Here is a 17,278-nt window from a genome sequence, read left to right on the forward strand (position 1 = left end):
TCCAACAGTATCTTGTTTTAGAAGTATTTTGGTTTTCCAATTATTCTTGTCTGATTTAAGTTGTGTGTGTTCGGGCCTTTGCCATTTTGTTTTGTGTATTTTAGCAAGACAAATTTACCTTGCCATTTGCAAGCACTTTATGTTTATGTTGGGTTTGCCTGGCTCTTTGTCACGAACGATTTCTCTTGATACTTTGTCGATCCTTCGTTTTTCTATAAATACAGTATATATATTTTTTTCATAGTTTGTCTGAGTCCGCGTTTGTGGGATCCGCACACCATCTGGTTAGTTTCTGAACCTTGTCAGCTACAATGTGAAAAGAATTTAACCATTTCATAGGGTGTGGAAAAAAAAGAAAGATTTGAAGAACCAATTTGTTACATTTTAAAATCGATTCTGATTCTGATTCGTTGCATCCTTGAATTATACCACACCCCATGTCTTGAGATCCGTCACGAATCATCTTTTATGAGATGTATGACTGACATCAATCGGTTTGACATTGCTCATGATTTGGTTTGATGAATGGTTTCTTTGTATTAAATCAACTTAGATAGCTTGGGCTTTGGAGATATTTTACATGTTGTACATATTAATAAACACCACAAAAGCTACAGCCATAACCATATCAAATCGACTGAATCGTTACATTGAATCTGATCATACTCCATCTATCGAGAATCGTATCAAATCGTGTTTTACGAAGAGATGCACAAACCTACGAGTTTCCATGTTAAACCAGATAGTGCGTGCGTGCAGTAACAGGAACCGACTCGGAACAGGAAGAACAGGTGTAATGTTAATATTTAGTTCCCATCCATCTCCTCCATATGCTTTGTGAACACCGTTCATTTATGTTAAATAAATAAATTGATAAATAAATAATCTCAAGAAAGAAAACTGCATTGAGCATGAATAAACCTATTTTACGTGGTTAACTCGCAACTATTGGCATCTATAACGTTTGGGTGGACATCTATCTCACTAAAACTTTTTAATGAAATACAAAAGAAAGAGTCAAGATTCAAAATAGTACAGATAAACTCCATATACAGCAGAGCGTGCGCATTTGAAGTAATAACATTGCTTTACTGGACACTTGCATCAAGACTCACCGATTCTCAGAAATACAACCACGCTGAACATTGACAGCAAGGTTGGAATAACCACACCGAAGAAAGTGGACAGTTTCTTTGGTTGACCCGAGTGAGAGACCCGGTGCCGGGTGATGACCGGGTGCTCCTCCGGCACCTGGCCGGTCGGAGGTGCCCGCAGCTCGGATTCATTGACGCTGGTGGAGAGGCGGTAGTGGAGGAGAGGGGTCCGCTCTGACATCTTGAAACTCGACTACCCTCACAAATCTCACCTCTTCTTTTTTTTAATTTCCTTATGTATATCCTGCTTATTGTTTTTGATGAATAGCACGTCTATAAACTTTAGATCATGAAAGTTAATCAGTGACATGTCCTGGCCGGAGACTCGAAAAAATGTTTCGTGGCTAACATTGCAACGCCGGAAATAGGTGTTTGATATGGGCGAAAAATTCAAATGGGTTGCAAGGCTGAGCGAACGTTCCAAAAAGTTTAAAAGTTGGGTAGACATCCGTTAGAGGTTCCCATGTTGATTCATTTGTCTGCAAATCCGCTTTTGAGCTATCATGTGATGGACCAGCAGCAGGCTACACTATTTGCATGCAGTTCCGGCTTTGCTCTTCAAATTAAAGTGAATAACTACTCCTGGGTAAAATAAAATCATATACTGTACATGTATTCCATTCTGACCAGTCACAACAATTCTTTGTATTTCGCGAAGAAGTAGTAAACATTGCTACTGGAGCACTAACATGTATTGTTTGAATATATGCTCGCCTTCAATAACTACCCCTAACTTTCCCTGAATGCAGAACACTGTAGCCACGGCTGGACTGACCATCTGATCTTGAGGGCAGATGTTTTTTGTTTTTTTTTATTTTGTCTATACTAAAATAATAAGAATTTTCTGTATTGGTTAGTTTGTGTCTCATACTGGACAATCAAGATTGTAATATGATTCTTGTGAAGGTTAGCTCCTGTTTGTAATTTCTGTTGTGATTTGTCCACCACTTTCATTTACTTTATGGTAGTCACTTTGAATTTATACCTATGTCGGTATTTTACTGATGTCATTTTCTGACACCTCTCTCAATATCGTATTCCACGTGTTAAAGTGCTCCCTTTGCTCATTAAATTCTGTGATATCACTCTTCCTGAGACTGTGTTGAGGCTCCGAGGGATAACGGCGTGCTGTCAAGACATCCTCTGGAAGGACATATGTTCCCTTACTGCAGACAGCCCCAGAGTTAGCTGGAAATCTAAACTTATCATCAATTATTGTTGCCAGACAATTAATAATCAGCAAATCTTTGGGGTTGTGGATTACAAGATTACACCAGGCACAAATAATATTCTAAGTCTCTTGTGAATTGATATTGTCATGTCAACACCAAATTCACTCACCATGTCAAAAATGCCCACTTTTTCACCACCAGCAAATGAACTTTGAATATGTGCAATTCATATGTTTTCTTGTAGGAGTGTGCGAATAGCCAACTGAATGCTGTACAGGAGTTGCTGATGGTGTAGTGGTACTTTTGCCTGATTGGTGTGTAGGCAGTGTCGGATCAGTTCCCACTCAGTGACGATGTGGATGTGGCTGTGATTGGTTGTTTGTCTCTGTATGTTCCCTGTGACTGGCTGGAGACCAGTTAAGGATGGAGTCTGCCTTCGGCCCGAAGTCAGCTGCGAGAGGCTCCAGCAACTCCTGTACGGATCCCACTATTTTGGCTGGCCTCTTTAGTGTAATTTAGGGAGAAAACAATTGCATTGCTTATTAAATAGACAAGAACATGCGCACACACGCATTTTATTCACGCAAGAGATCTTTCCAACACATAATCTTTTGTGGCTGTGTTTCTCTATGGCAGGGCTATCAAACTCATTTTTGTCGGGGGCCACTTTGGAGTTACATCTTCCCTCGCAGGGCCGTTAAGACCGTGAAACCAAAGAAATGTTTATTCATCACATCGTATTATTACCAAAAAAAATGATGGCACACTAGTGTTGAAATCAGACAAGTATTTGTTCAATTATTGCTCAAGTGAGTATTAACAGGGTAACAAAATTATTGCACAATGTCACCGTTTCATTTATTTCGTATGACAATTTGAGATTCCGGTACAGATTTAAGAAAGGATCATGGAAGTAGACAGACGGTTTGCTTTCGCGGGCCACATAAAATGACGTCGCGGGCCAGATCTGGCCCCCGGGCCTTGACTTTGACACCGGTGCTCTATGGCAAGGGCTGTTTCCGTAGCAACACCAAGCAGTAAGTGCCTTTTCAAAGGCTGGGGTATTGTCACGACCACCCCCTTTTACTCTTTTATCAGCTATCCACCCATTCTACATCATGCAGCCACAACAGTCATTTGGGACACAATGGAGTTAGCGCAACATGCGGATTGTGTCTTTATATCTTCCGGGCTGTCGCTGTGCTTTTGGTCTTTTAGAGAAGAGTGAATTTTGTCATTTTTACTTTGGCGGGATATCTCTCAACACCACAGCATCTGCATCTAGGTGGATGTCTTCTTAACAAAAGGATGGGGAGTTGTTCACCGAAGCCTGAGGCCTTGCCTTCTGAAGAGCATACCGTAATTGGATAAAGACAGTCACACTTTCACACAGTAAATGGAAATATTGTTATGTTTTTAACAGTAATGTTTTTTATTCCTTAATTCAAAGTAAGCTCAGATGACAAACATGAGGTGTGAGCAAAAAATTCTGTTGACATAAGAAGAAATGAGGCCGTCTTAAAAGATGGCAAAGCATTTGCTTAAGCTCAGAAATGTCACAAATGAACTTTTGTCCGAGACAAAAGAAACATATTGACAGTGGGGATAGCAAGTATGATGAGGGATTTCAAGAGTTCTCCAAATGTCAAATGAGTTCTTCAATATTTGTAACAGAGATAATGACCATATTTGAATCCTGACATATTCTCATATGTGTATTCATTGTATGAAAACGGAAGGAGAGAAGAGGTCAGGTCAGTCTCCCCACTGCTCAGTGTTGTTGCCATTATGTTTGTATGATGTGGAGCTGCCATGTAGGACGTGGTCAACTGCTCTATCCTGTCTCCCAAAATATCCCACTCTCAAGTCCGGATGTGTACGAAGCGAGGTAGCATTTGAACCACACCAACCACCACCATCAGTAAGCGCTTTCATGAATTAATTGAAGCATGTGTGTTATTCACTGTCCAAATTTCTTCCATTGTGATGTTCAGTGGCTGCGTATGAAGAGACAGCACAATGTGAGTAGATTTGTGTATGCGTCTAATTTTGTGAAATACAATGCAAGCGCTTACTCAGAAAGCATCACTGACCACACACAATTTGATTGACTGATGGGTTAGTTCACACAATGTTTTTGTTATAACATGCATCGAGACACAAGGCACTTTTCTGAATGGAATAGTGTTAAGACTGTTTTTACTGTCACTTGAATTTCTGAAGTTGAATGCCCCTGAAGTTTTTTGTGTCCAGTTGTTATCAAAATGCCTTTGAAATTGCACAAAACATGAACAGGCTTCAAATCAACTTGTTTTAACAATCGTGTGACAGTTGAGAAAAAAGATGAACTTTTGACTAATTAATTTTGCCCCACTCACTTTAGGTAAGAGAAGAGTGTAAAGGGTGGTTAACTTGTTTTTACACTCAAAAACATTTTTTCTCAATTTTGTTATTCAAAATTAATTGGATTTGGAGATATGGCAGGTATTTTTGCAATCCAGGATCAGGTAATCTGTTTTTACTTTTTTGCCAGTTTTTCTATGCAACACGGCATTGGATCACCCTGATCCAAATACACCGTTTTCATAATTATCAAATGTGAATTTTAAGTGTTCTAAATGGGACAACATGTCTTGATGTGGGCTCCCAACATTTTATTTATTTTTTTTTTACTGTCGGTGTGAATATGTACATGATTGGCTTGCGACCAGCCCAGGGCGTGCCTCTCAACTGGGAGAGGGTCCATCTTACCTGGCTGTGACCCTAATGAGGGGAAGTGGTTGAGAAAACAGATGGTTGGGCGGATGTTTTTGCTGTTTGGAAACTGGTGCTATGAAATCCAGGTGACAGTGGTAGCAGTTTCAAGACATCACCAGCTGAGGGCAATGTAGTACTACAGGAGTAAGCGATGGAGCAGTCTGTTTATGGTAAGGCATCAGACTTCAGACTAGAGCTGTCCGTGAACTGTCGGCATGTTTTATTGTCCATCCATCCATCCATTTTCTGATACGCTTTATCCTCACTAGGGTTGTGGGGGGTGCTGGAGCCTATCCCAGCTGTCTTTGGGCAGTAGGCGGGGGACACCCTGAACCGGTTGCCAGCCAATCGGAGGACACACAGAGATGAACAACAATCCACGCTCACACTCACACCTCGGGACAATTAAGTGTGTTCAATTAGCCTGCCATGCATGTTTTTGGAATGTGGGAGGAAGAAAACCCTGGCAGGCTCGGGGAGAACGTGCAAACTCCACACTGGGAGACCGGAGCTGGAATTGAACCCGGTACCTGTGTCCTCTGAAGTCGACTTGCAAACCACTGGCCCACGGGCTGTTATATTGTCACAACGATATAATACATAGCAGTATGTATTCTCCATTTTTTTTCGGGTTACATTTTGCTCTACCTAGGGACCTGATTAGATGTTCCAGTTCACCCAAACTGGCATTTGAACCTATTATTCATGCAAAAAAAAACGCCCCAAAACAAACAAACAAACAAAAAAAAACCTGATGTAGTTTCCTTCATTTCATAACAAATCCCAACATTATTGCCGCATTATATTGTGTCAGGAGGTTAACAGTTATCAAGGTAAGTAGAGTGCCTTGAAAAATGATTCGCCCTCTTCCTAAATTCATACTTTTTTGCCGAGTTTATCCACTTGTTTAAGATCATTAAACACGTAAATCCCAGACAAAGGTAGCTCATATAAATTTCTAAATGGTGATTCTATTCATTAAACTGAGGACAAATATTCACCGCTACCTGGCTATTTGTAAAAAAGTACTTTCCCCCTAAACCCAATAAATGTTTCGGCGACACTCAGCAGCAGTAATTGAAATCAAGCTTTTTCTATAACTGGCAATGAGTCTTTCACATCTCTGTGGAGATATTTTGGCCCAGTCTTCCTCGCTGAATTGCATTAAATTAGCAACACTAGTGGCTTTTCGAAAATAGAACAGCCTTTTCAAGGTCATCCAACAATATTGGAGTCAGATGGAGGTACAAAATTTGACTTGGCCACTCCAAAACCTTAATTTAATTTTTTTAAAACATTTAATTGGAGTTATTATCGTTTTGGATTTTTCATTGTTGTTTAGTTTTCATTTCATTTTGACTGTTTTTCCTCAATATCAGTTAGTTTTAATTCGATTGTAGAATAGATTTGGAATTTTTTTTAACTAGTTTTAGAATTTGAGAAAATGCTTAATTTCAGTTTAGTTTTTACTCATTTTAGTTTTTTGTAAAATGATGTATTTGTCAGGTGCGAGATTACTTTTTAAAAGATCACCATAAGTGTTGCTTATTAAAAATTAGAAAAAAAAATATTGACTTACGAACAATATATGAATAACACAACAGACCACTTAATCGTAAGTGAAACAAGGCCAAGAAAAGTGCAATCCTTGAATGCTGCTACTGAAGTGAAAAAGCTAGTGAACAACACAAAATACTGTAAACGCTGCTAAACCTGCAGCGATTATCAAGTCTACGCACCCCTGTTTAAATGCAAGATTTTTGTGACAAAAAAATGCGACCGCGATAAATCATTTCAAAACTGACTCAACTATTAATGTGTGTGGGCACATAGCATGTTGTCTTTTCGTCAGGATTTGTTCAAGGTCACAAAGATGTTCGCCAACAATTTTAATGGTCTCAAACGTTTTTTCTTGTCGCAAAGAAATTTTGAACATAATCAAAATTTGATGGCGACAAGAACAACTGTTTGCAACCATTAAAACTGTATGCGAATGTCCTTGCAACTATTTGCAACACTGATTGAACCCTGACAATAAAAACAAACATGAGTTACATGCACACACACTTGCAAACCTTTGCAGCTCAGTGAGATATGGGCTTTAGGGATGTCACAAAAAAGTTTGAATCCGAAAATCGTTTTTTGATTTAAAAGATGCGAATGCGTTGAATTGAATCGAACGGAATCAAGTCATTCCACTTTTAAATATATCGAGATACGTATCGAAATGTGTTTTATTGCAGAGCTATATCTTAGAAGTAAATGGCACATTTAAAGGATTGGCAAATTCATTTTAATGTCCGTAAAATGACAACAAAAAGGCGTTGCATTACACAACTCAGACTGAGACGTACCATATTGAATCGAATTGTAATCCCACAGAGTTGAGCCAAATTAGATGGTTTCATTTTCAAATTGAACAGTTCTTGAATTCTTTCACACCCCATCTATCAAAAACCATAGCCCATCATCTTTTGTGTAGCGAGACACACCCACATCTACAAATGGATGTAATTTTTGCCCCGTCTCTACCTTGGTGTCCTTAGTTGTCATGAACACTGATCTTAACTGAAGCGAGGGACATGACCTATTCTTTAGTTGTTATCCTGGGGTCCTTTCAGACTTGCTGGATGAGTTGCCTCTGTGCTCTTGGGGTCATTTGTGCTGGCTGGATGTGAGTCAGTATTCCATGTTTTCTCCATTTCTGGATAATGGCTTTCACCGGGGTTTACTGGAGACTGGAGTCCTAAAGCATATTTTGTGTGCCATTGCTCCAAAATACAACCCTGCATTGCTGCAAAGTTCATGACTTTGTGGCCTATTTTGACTCAGTCTGGTTATATTTACCGGTACTGGACAAAGAGGTGGTGATTAATGATTGGCGGCAGAACAACAACATTAATCATCACATTTATGTGAGCATACGCAGATTGGGCACTGATGCTCAAGCATGAGCAATTGTGCTTATGTCCATCCCAACTTCTCCCAACCGTTCTGGGACCAGGAAAGTGTTCGATGTTTGTTTTTGTGTTTTGTTTTCTCACACGGTGCTTGTTGTTACGTCGTGCGGACCTGATGTGGATTGTTTTCAGCATTTTTTTGGCCCCAACATTCGTCAAAGGAAAATAATTGCTTGGTGGTTGCGCCTTCTCAGCAGCACGCGTGTACCAGTACTGATTTTGATTGGGAGGAATGTCGGCACCATTTGACTGTCGGCGCTTGTGTTTTTTGCGCCTGTAATGGGCAGCATTTTTCACAGCCCCGTTTTGTTCAGCGGAAATGTCGGTGCTGTTGTATAGTCAGCGGCTGGATGGATGGATGGCTTGTGCAGCCGACGATGAGAAGAAAGGAGCGTCAGTCCTGAGCGCGGATGCGTATGTGGAACTTAGAGTCGCCGCTTGGAATTGAAGCGGATTTACATGGGACAGGAGATGTGAGCCAATCTCTTTTTTCGTCAAAGGACGCTACAGCTTCTCGTTTGCTTTCAAACTTAGCTTGTAGCAGATGTGTGCACATTTTCAGCATGATGTCTCTGATCCACTGGTGAAAGGACACTTTAATTCTTTCCTCTTTCATCTATAACTGCTTCAAACAACAAAGTGTGTGCAGAAAAAGTGGTTAAGATTGCACGACTGTCTGTGTCTTATGTGTTGTGTTGTATTATTTTGTCCTTTTTTTTTAAACTGTTCTGTTGATGGTAGCGCGGTTAGCCGCAGCGGCTCCTCTCGCTCCTGTGATTGCACTGTGGTTGAGAGGAAAGAAATTTCCTCTGTGCTGTATGTTGTACATAGAGCATATTTGACAATAAAGTTGACTTGACTTGTTCACTGAACAGCACTAGTCAAATACCAGATTTTAGTTGTCAAGTTGGTCCAATGGTGATCCGGGTTGAGTGTGTGTGTAGAACTCACTCTAGGCACAAAAGGCAAACAACAAACTGGATTGGACCAGTTAAAAACAGGGTGATGGTCACCAGGGTGTTGTCATAAACCAAATGGCCATGCGACCAAAGCCACACAACCAGTTGATAGACAGTATTGTAAAGTGACAGAACATCTCTTGCAAAATGCATGTTAGCTTTGTTAAGGCTAATCACCTACTGCACACTTTTGTTGTTTCAGGTGTGAACTCTCTGGACGTTCATGAAGGCTGGTTGCTTGAAAGACCGGGTTTGTCTTTTTTTTTTTTGCCGTTTATGATGGGACAAGAGAGTTACTCAACACTGACCCACCTTAGCTCAAAAGCATCGGACTGTTTGTTAACATTGGAGGTGGTGCTCTGAGTTTCCATAACCCTGTGACCCGGGAGCACCGCGTCACTCTGCCTACCCGTTTTAATCCATCAGGAGTGTTGCCAACTCTGGGCCTCGGTCAGGGTTGGCTACGATTACGTTGTTGGCTTCCCCTCCTCCTCTCTATGTTTTCCACAGCAAGGACTCAGCCAATAGAGGGCCCTGTGGATCCAGTAGAAGCCGGGGCACAGGGATATTCCCCTCCAGTCAATGTGTAAAGTTATACAGAAGTTTGAGGAGTTGTCAGCATCAAACTTTGCTTTGAAGCCTGATTTTGGATCACCTTACTCCCGAGGATTCTGTGGGACAAATCTCTCCGCGGGCACACAGGACAGGAAACTGAGGCAGAAGAAGTCAATCCGACGCTACAATGGAGACACCCACTGACAGACCAACAAATCCTCAGAAGGTTTGATCTACGGGTGCTATTTGAAAGGCAAATGTTCCATCTTGAAGGTCTTTCAGATGCCTCCTTCCATTCTCTGTGTGACCCCAGACCTATAATTGACTCTCTCCACAGGACTCAGTTCTTTCCCTCAATCAAATACCCCCGCTCCTCTGGGCTTGCTCTAGAATGAGTCCTCAATATTGTGAAGTGTAATCAAAGGGTGGGCTTTTAACAGTGTGACTTCTTAATTTGTCTCTGTGTGACGGTTGTCAGACAGTAGGGGTCCTTACACTCGCAACGCATCCCTGTACACTTGGGCACGAGGTCTACAACCATAAGTGTGTGATTTCGCCATGCAGTTTCTACATTGCTGGTATGTAAACAGACGGAAATCATGTGTAAGCAATACAAGGTGAGAAAGAGAGGTGTAAGTACAGTGACACCGGTGGCGTCAACTCAGAGCAGCAAGGACAGGTGGTACCACACATTTATCCCACGCTCTGCCTTCGATCAGACAGTAGGTTGCCCTTTCTTGACCCTTTGGAAGCCACAGGACTCCTGAAAACTTCAAAAGGGACTGCAGAGCACAAGCGAACAGAGAGTGGGGGGAATAGAGAAAACAGCATGCATGAAGTAAAGACAGCAGGTGCCGGTAAAAAGAAATGATCTGAGGGAGGATTTCCCAGCAGTTTTCAAGCCAAGACTCGCTGAAAGGATTCCTTTTCTTTGCCTAAAAATTCATTTAAAACTGGCACTGAGATGTGTTGGACATTAAACTACATTAGAAGGGTGGGCAGAGCTGTCAGTATTTATTCATAAATGTTTCAACTAATCAGTTGTTATCGTTGAGTTGACAAATATATTTACAATGGTGATAATAGTTACCGCTATACGATACTGTACTGTTGAAAATTTGCTCATTAAGAAATTCAGAGTCACCTACTTTTACTGTTCTATAGGTTATTAATGTTCGAAATAGAAAATCTGTCAAAACGGCATAAAAAACGCAAAATACAGAAGTTTTGTGTTTGTAAATTTTGGTCATTTTATTCAGTGTACAGAGTTTCAAAGTTTCAAAAATCAATAACAAGTTAGATTAGAGTGGCTGTTTTAACAGCTGACCTACCTAACTGGTTGATGCGAAGAATGCACCTTTAAAATTGTTAATGACCGTGCAGTTATGTGTTATGTGAAAGAGTGTAAAGAGTTTTATGAGTTTAAGGATTTGAATCAATGTTAATTAAGTGCTGATTTGATTGGATGGGAAAGCCAAGGACCGGGTGCGAGTGGAAGGAGAGCAGCTAGCCATGGGACATGGCAGACAGTTAGAACAGAATTCTGTGTTGCTGTTGTAGTGTGGACAAATAAAAATTCTTTCAAAAAAGAAAACAAATGGCACACTATATTGGAAATGCTGATATTGAACACCAAACCGAAAGAGTCGTGTTTGAAACCTCAAGTCAGATGGCTTCTCATGAATACCAAGTCAAAGTAAAGTGGGATCTTTCATAAGTTTTACCCAAGCAAGTGACAAGTCCTAAAATTGGCAACTTGAGTCAAAGGCCGGGTACACACAAAAAGACAGCCGGGTTGTTTTTGTATCAATCAAAAATGTTTTTTGTATCAATCTTGCCCTTTCCTGACCTAGGTGTTTAACCTTCCGAAAAGATTGTCTTATACAATTATCCTTATGTGTGAGGTGCGTTAAGAGTGGATTTGTCCTGACAATACACTGAAAAAGGTTTTTGTTGAATTTAGTCAATTTTACTTTGTCATCAGGATCCAGATACATTTCTTAAGTAGACTATACATCGACTTAAATAATATATCTGGATCCAGATGATTTTATTTTGTGCCCCCACCAGATGAAATAAAATGGAGTAATTTTAACACACCGTTTTTCTTTTTCAGTCCAAGATCCAAAATAAGTCTCATATAATGAATATGTTCAATATTTTCGAGCAGAATTCTTCATGTGTGTGTGTTTTGTTTGCTGTTCTCCTCAGCTTGTTGACACCGCAGGCTGTGACGTGACGGAATGTAGTCAGTCAAAGAAGCTCTCTCACTCACAAAAGAGGAAGCACTGGTAGATAAAAAAAGACTAATATCCAAACCAAAGTTCAACCATTCAATTTCTGAACATCGACTCCCCCTCACTCCGGTCCCGGGAGTGCTGGAGGTTATCCCAGCTGTCTTTGGGAGGTAGGTATGGAGCCCCCAATGGTGACATGGAAGGGAAAAAAACCTAACTCTTATTCCCTCGCAATGATTGCAAAACAATGTTTTTCTTTTTTTTTTCTTTTTTTTGTGAGGGGATCAAAACCATCTTTCCGCTGCCAGAACACTAAGGATGGTTCGGTTGGATTGTTATTCAGCATAATAATAACCCAAAACATACTACTGGGGCAACAAAAGAGATTCTCAAAAAGAAGCTTTATCTTTTTTTTTTTTAATAATAATAAAGGTATGCTCTTGCCCGTAAATGTCAAACTCCAGTCCTTGACATCGCTTTCCTGCAGGCTTTCCATCTCTCCCTACTGCAACACATCAAATTCAAATGATCAGCTCATCAGCAAACTCTGCAGAAGGCTGATAACAATCCTGATCATTTGAATTAAGTGTGTTGCAGCAGGCAGAGGTGGAAAACATGCAGGATAAAAACCCTTGAGGACCGGAGTTCGACACCTGTAGCCTAGTCAGTTTCCCAACCTCAACCCAACAGAAAACGAAAGTGAGTACACCCATGAGTGAAAATGTCAAAATTCGGTTCAGTTAGTCATTTTTCCTCCCCGGTGTCATGTGACTCAATAGAGTTATGAATGCTGTGAATGGTGAGCATGTGTGTGACATTTAGTGAAATTGCTCTTACACCCTCTCATAATGGTCACTGAGAGTTAAATAAGGCAACTTAGGGCAAAAAAAAAGTCACTGAGCATCTGAAAGAAGTTTTTGCTCGACGTCAAGAATGTCAAAGAATTTTGCTAACACCCGAAAAAGGAGCTGCAGCACAGGGGCCAAGAACAGCACTTGAACAGGGCAGTTTCCACTCAAAACACACCTTATCATGGTTGACCCAAGACATTGAGTGCACTTGTTCAACGTCATAATCCAGAGGTTGTTGCACGAGTGCTCCAAGCATTGCTGCAGATGTGTAAAGGGTGGATGGTCACCCTGTCGGTGACCAGACCACACATCACTCACTGCATCAAAGTGGTCTGCGTGGCTGCCATCCAAGAAGGACGCCTCTTCTAAAGATGACACACAAGAAAGCCCGCAAAAACTTTGCTAAATAAAGCAGGAAAGGATATGCATTATTAGATCCATGTCCTGTGGTCTGATGAGACCAAGATCAACTTTCATGTATTTGGTTCAGATAGTAACAAGCATGAGTGACTGTTTCTATAGGTGAGGAGTACAAAGGCAAGAGTGTCTTGCATTCAGTCAAGCACAGTGGTTGGAGTGTCGTGTTCTTGGGTTGCATAAGTATTGCCTTCACCGGGGAACAACAGTTCATTAAGGGTAACACGTCAACACTCCTATGACATACTGAACTTGAGCATAATCCCCCTCCATTCAAGAGAGTGGGCTGCAGGGCAATTTTCCAACAAGATAATGACACCTGAACACACCTTGAAGATGACCACTGCCTTGCCAAAAGACTGAAGGTAAATGTTATAGACTGGCCAAGCATGCATGACCTAAACCCTATTGAGGATCTGTGGGCATCCTCAAACATAGATGATGGAGAAACACAAGGTCTCTAATATCCACCAGCTCTGTGATGTCGTCTGTGGGGAGTGGAAGAGGATTCCAGTGGCGACCTGTACCTCCACTAAAAAACTCCATGCCCACAAGGTTAGAGTAAATAATAGTGGCCACGCCACATACTGAAACTTTGCAGCCAGTTTGGACAGTTTCAATTTGAGGTGTCCATCCATTTTCCAATCCGCTTCACCCTCACAAGGGGCGTGGGGGGTGCTGGAGCCTATCCCAGCCGTCTTCGGGCAGTAGGCTGGGGACACCCTGAACCGGTTGCCAGCCAATCACAGGGCACGGAGAGACAAACAGCCATCCGCGCTCACACTCACACCTCGGGACAATTTGGAGTGTTCAATCAGCCTGCCATGCATGTTTTTGGAATGCGTGAGGAACCCGGAGTACCCGGAGAAAACCCACGCAGGTACCGGGAGAACATGCAAACTCCACACAGGAAGGCCGGAGGCGGGATCGAACCCACGACCTCTGCACTGTGAGGTTGACGCGTTAACCACTGGACCACCGGGGCGCCCACTTTGAGGTGTACTGCTTTAGACATTAGTGGCTATTGAGTTAATTTGAGAGGACAGTGAATTTATTTTGTTGGACAACATTGGCTACTTTGCAGCAAAGTCCCGTTTCTTAGCCCACAAAATATAATGCAACAAAAATGTCAGGGGTGTCCTCACTTTTGTGAGATACTCCTGTATACTGTATAGTCATCATTTTGTTGTAAAAAATATGTTGTCCAAATAATATCGTATTTAGCTGGTAGAATTTTAATGATTCTAATAAGCATTCAAGCAAATAAGCTCAGAGGCCCCAATTTACTGCACTGTATATTTACACTTGGGAGCTTTCCATATTCAGTCTCTATGCAGTCACTTTTAGATTCACTGATGTCAACTCTCTCGAGCCTCGTATTATCTTATTGTTTTTAGTGGCTGTGTTTTTTTTCTATTCAAATTAAATTACAGTGTTATAATACGATGAACAAATGTTTGGTTTAAATCAAACGTTAGTGCTGAAAAACAAGAGGTTGATTTTGGCCAGTTGTCAACTACACATCATTCAGTTTGCACACACACACCAGCAGACTGGATAATGGCCGGTGAGTCAAAAAGGCTCTTATTAGACTGCCGCCACGACCAGCATTCATCAGCAATGACTGTGTGTTGATGTTTCATGCTCAGCCTACTAAAATGTGCGTGTGCCGTGACCGCTTTTGGTTAAGTGCACTTCTATCGGCTTTCGGAAATGTGCACAAAAGTGTGTGGAAGCAATTTCACTTGCGTAAACAGAAATGAGACCAACCTGACGCACTGTGTGTTTTCCAGGACCAGGAGGGGGCAAAGAGGTCAGCAGTTGGTGGCATACACGCTCCAACTTCAAAGGTCAGCTGTTAATTCTGAATAGGTATCAAATTCATAAGCCCATTCATTTTAAAACTCGAATTCAACTTTATGAACGCGACCGTTTCTATTTATCTGCGGAGCTTGGGTATGGATTCAAATATACAGTAGGTTTTATTTTTTTGTCATTCATGAGTAGTGTTAACATGATTCAAGTCGATAAATTAATCAATTCAAACTGACAATACAACATGTCGACACCAATGGAAAAACTATTAAACTAATAAAGCTGTGAAAAAAAGACACATGTCTGTTTTCTTGTGTCTCCGTAAGCGACCAGTCATAACTTCCATCTTGAATTTGTGGATCTGAAAGAAACATCCTTGTGTCTGTCTCGTTATCGCAAGACCTCTTATTTGTGAATTTCATATTCCATTACACGGACATGTTTTTTAACTATGAAAACAATTATGACTTGAAAAAACAAATTCTTAGCATTGCATTAATATTCCACCACCACCATGAAGTAGGCCAATCATTACCTTCAGGTGAACTCCATTTATTTTTTTCATCAAAATCATCTTGAATGGTGTGGAGTTGTTTTAAAATATAACGTTTTTTTTGTGGGGGGGGGGGGTCTAAATCTTACCATATACTGTAATAGGTCTTTTGGGGAGGTATGTTTATTATGCCTTTTCCTCTTTCATGACAGCTTTTTAAACTGTCGTTCTATGGACCTATACATTTTATTCTCGTTTTTTTTTTTATCATTGAGATTGATATGTATTTGCAACAATGACAAATTACAATGAACCAACGAAATAATAAAAGTTTAACTATATCTTTGCACGATTAATATACAAACAATTATTGAAGGTTCGCAAAGTTTGCAAATATACAAATGCAGATCATTTACAAAGGAAATTGAATAATTCAGACGAGGTAGGGGGCGGGGTTTATACGGAAGAAACAAAAGTCCTGTTTCTGTCGTCGAATTTTGGACTGTCTGTAAATCGATGCCATTTGTATGAATAAACATCGCCTCTGCAAGACTTCTACAATTTGCATATTGAGAGGAAATGCCCTTCCGCTTCTTCCCGCCGCAGAAGCAGTGCAAAAATTAGCTTTACAAGTGAGCGGTACGCCTCTTATTACCATCATGATTGACATCAGCATAACAGTGGCTGGAAAGCAACATGAGCCTCTTGTTTGGTTGCTGCCTCATTTTGTTCCCTGCCACATCTTGCTTTTACTGATATGCAACGATGTGGTTAGATTAACAACTGCGGCTCCTGTTGTGGGGAAACAATTTATTTTAATGGCTTTTATCTAGTATTAAAAACGGGACACCCGACATTACGCAGCGATCTTATCCAAACCTGAGTCAGAAAGGATTTCAGGAAAACGTGCGCCAGTCTCTTCAGTGGCTCAAATTAGGCATTCATCGATTAACAGCATTTTTTTCCCTTTACTTCTAAATATCCCACCGACACATCTGCATTATTTTTAAGAAGAACATGACACTACGTTATGCAGCTATCATGGGATAGGGGACAGGTGGTGAGATGGAGAGCAGGATTTGGGTGATTGGGGGGGTAGGTGTTCGCACATCTGCCAGGCTATTATAACTCATGGGTTTAATATTCACGCCTCCAAGACCGAGCAGCAAACAGCATGCGGTCCCAAGTGGGCGCTGCGTTGTCAGGCAGAGCAGTTGGGGGGGGGGGGGGGGGGGTTAATTGTAAAGGGGGTGATATCGTTAAACAATCCGTATTAATGGCTCCGAAAGCGTCTGTCAGACACCGGCAAATACACAGCGCGGTGATTGAGAGTGTGTATCCATCCGATGCAACCATTACGCACCATTATGGATGTGTAACCGCCCATGCCCTCACGCTCACGCGCAAGATAACGTTCTTTTAATGGCCGTGCATTTCCGCCTGGAAATCTCGTGCTGCTGCTCCATGTTTCTGGAGAGGAATGCTTCATTTTTAGATAGATAGATAGATAGATAGATAGATAGATAGATAGATAGATAGATAGATAGATAGATAGATAGATAGATAGATAGATAGATGGACGGCGGATGGATTGAAAGAGGGGGGGAGAGAGCGAAAGAGAGAAAGGGAAAGGAAGAAACAGTAAAGTAAAAATCAAACATCAACTTTTCACCAAATCAATAACTTATTTTAATTAGAAATAACTTTATGTGTGCCTAAATATGACGCTGAGTTTAAAAAAAAACTTTACTTTTTGAATGCCATCAAATTTTTTTAACTTTGACCTTAAGATTTTATGTACCATGCGTTGGGTTATATTTTATAGCGTTGACGTTTCAGGGGGGGAAAAATACACCTGTTGTTGAACGTAACCTTTAATTCATAAATATGATTAGATATATGACTGTA

General features: G+C 40.9%; 2 protein-coding genes across 2 annotated transcripts in view; one reads left to right on the plus strand and one right to left on the minus strand.

Moving 5' to 3' along the window:
- LOC147197766 (solute carrier family 12 member 9) overlaps positions 1 to 1,623 on the minus strand; it is a 66,717-nt gene extending 65,094 nt beyond the window's left edge. Inside the window, exon 1 of the mRNA XM_086126078.1 lies at positions 1,116 to 1,623. Coding sequence (XP_085982204.1) covers positions 1,116 to 1,335 — 220 coding nt within the window. The 5' untranslated portion in view covers positions 1,336 to 1,623. The remainder of the gene's footprint in view (positions 1 to 1,115) is intronic.
- A 2,256-nt stretch (positions 1,624 to 3,879) lies between these two features.
- Positions 3,880 to 9,761, plus strand: LOC147197767 (uncharacterized). The gene is given in 7 exon segments (XM_086125773.1): positions 3,880 to 3,975; positions 3,978 to 4,247; positions 5,898 to 5,916; positions 9,205 to 9,260; positions 9,263 to 9,484; positions 9,487 to 9,556; positions 9,559 to 9,761. Coding segments are annotated over 7 exon segments (936 nt in total).
- Positions 9,762 to 17,278: the final 7,517 nt, after the last annotated feature.

Source organism: Hippocampus guttulatus, chromosome 12 (assembly GCF_054856545.1).
Source record: "Hippocampus guttulatus isolate MCC_2025c chromosome 12, RoL_Hgut_1.0, whole genome shotgun sequence".
NCBI classification, from domain to species: Eukaryota; Metazoa; Chordata; class Actinopteri; order Syngnathiformes; family Syngnathidae; genus Hippocampus; species Hippocampus guttulatus.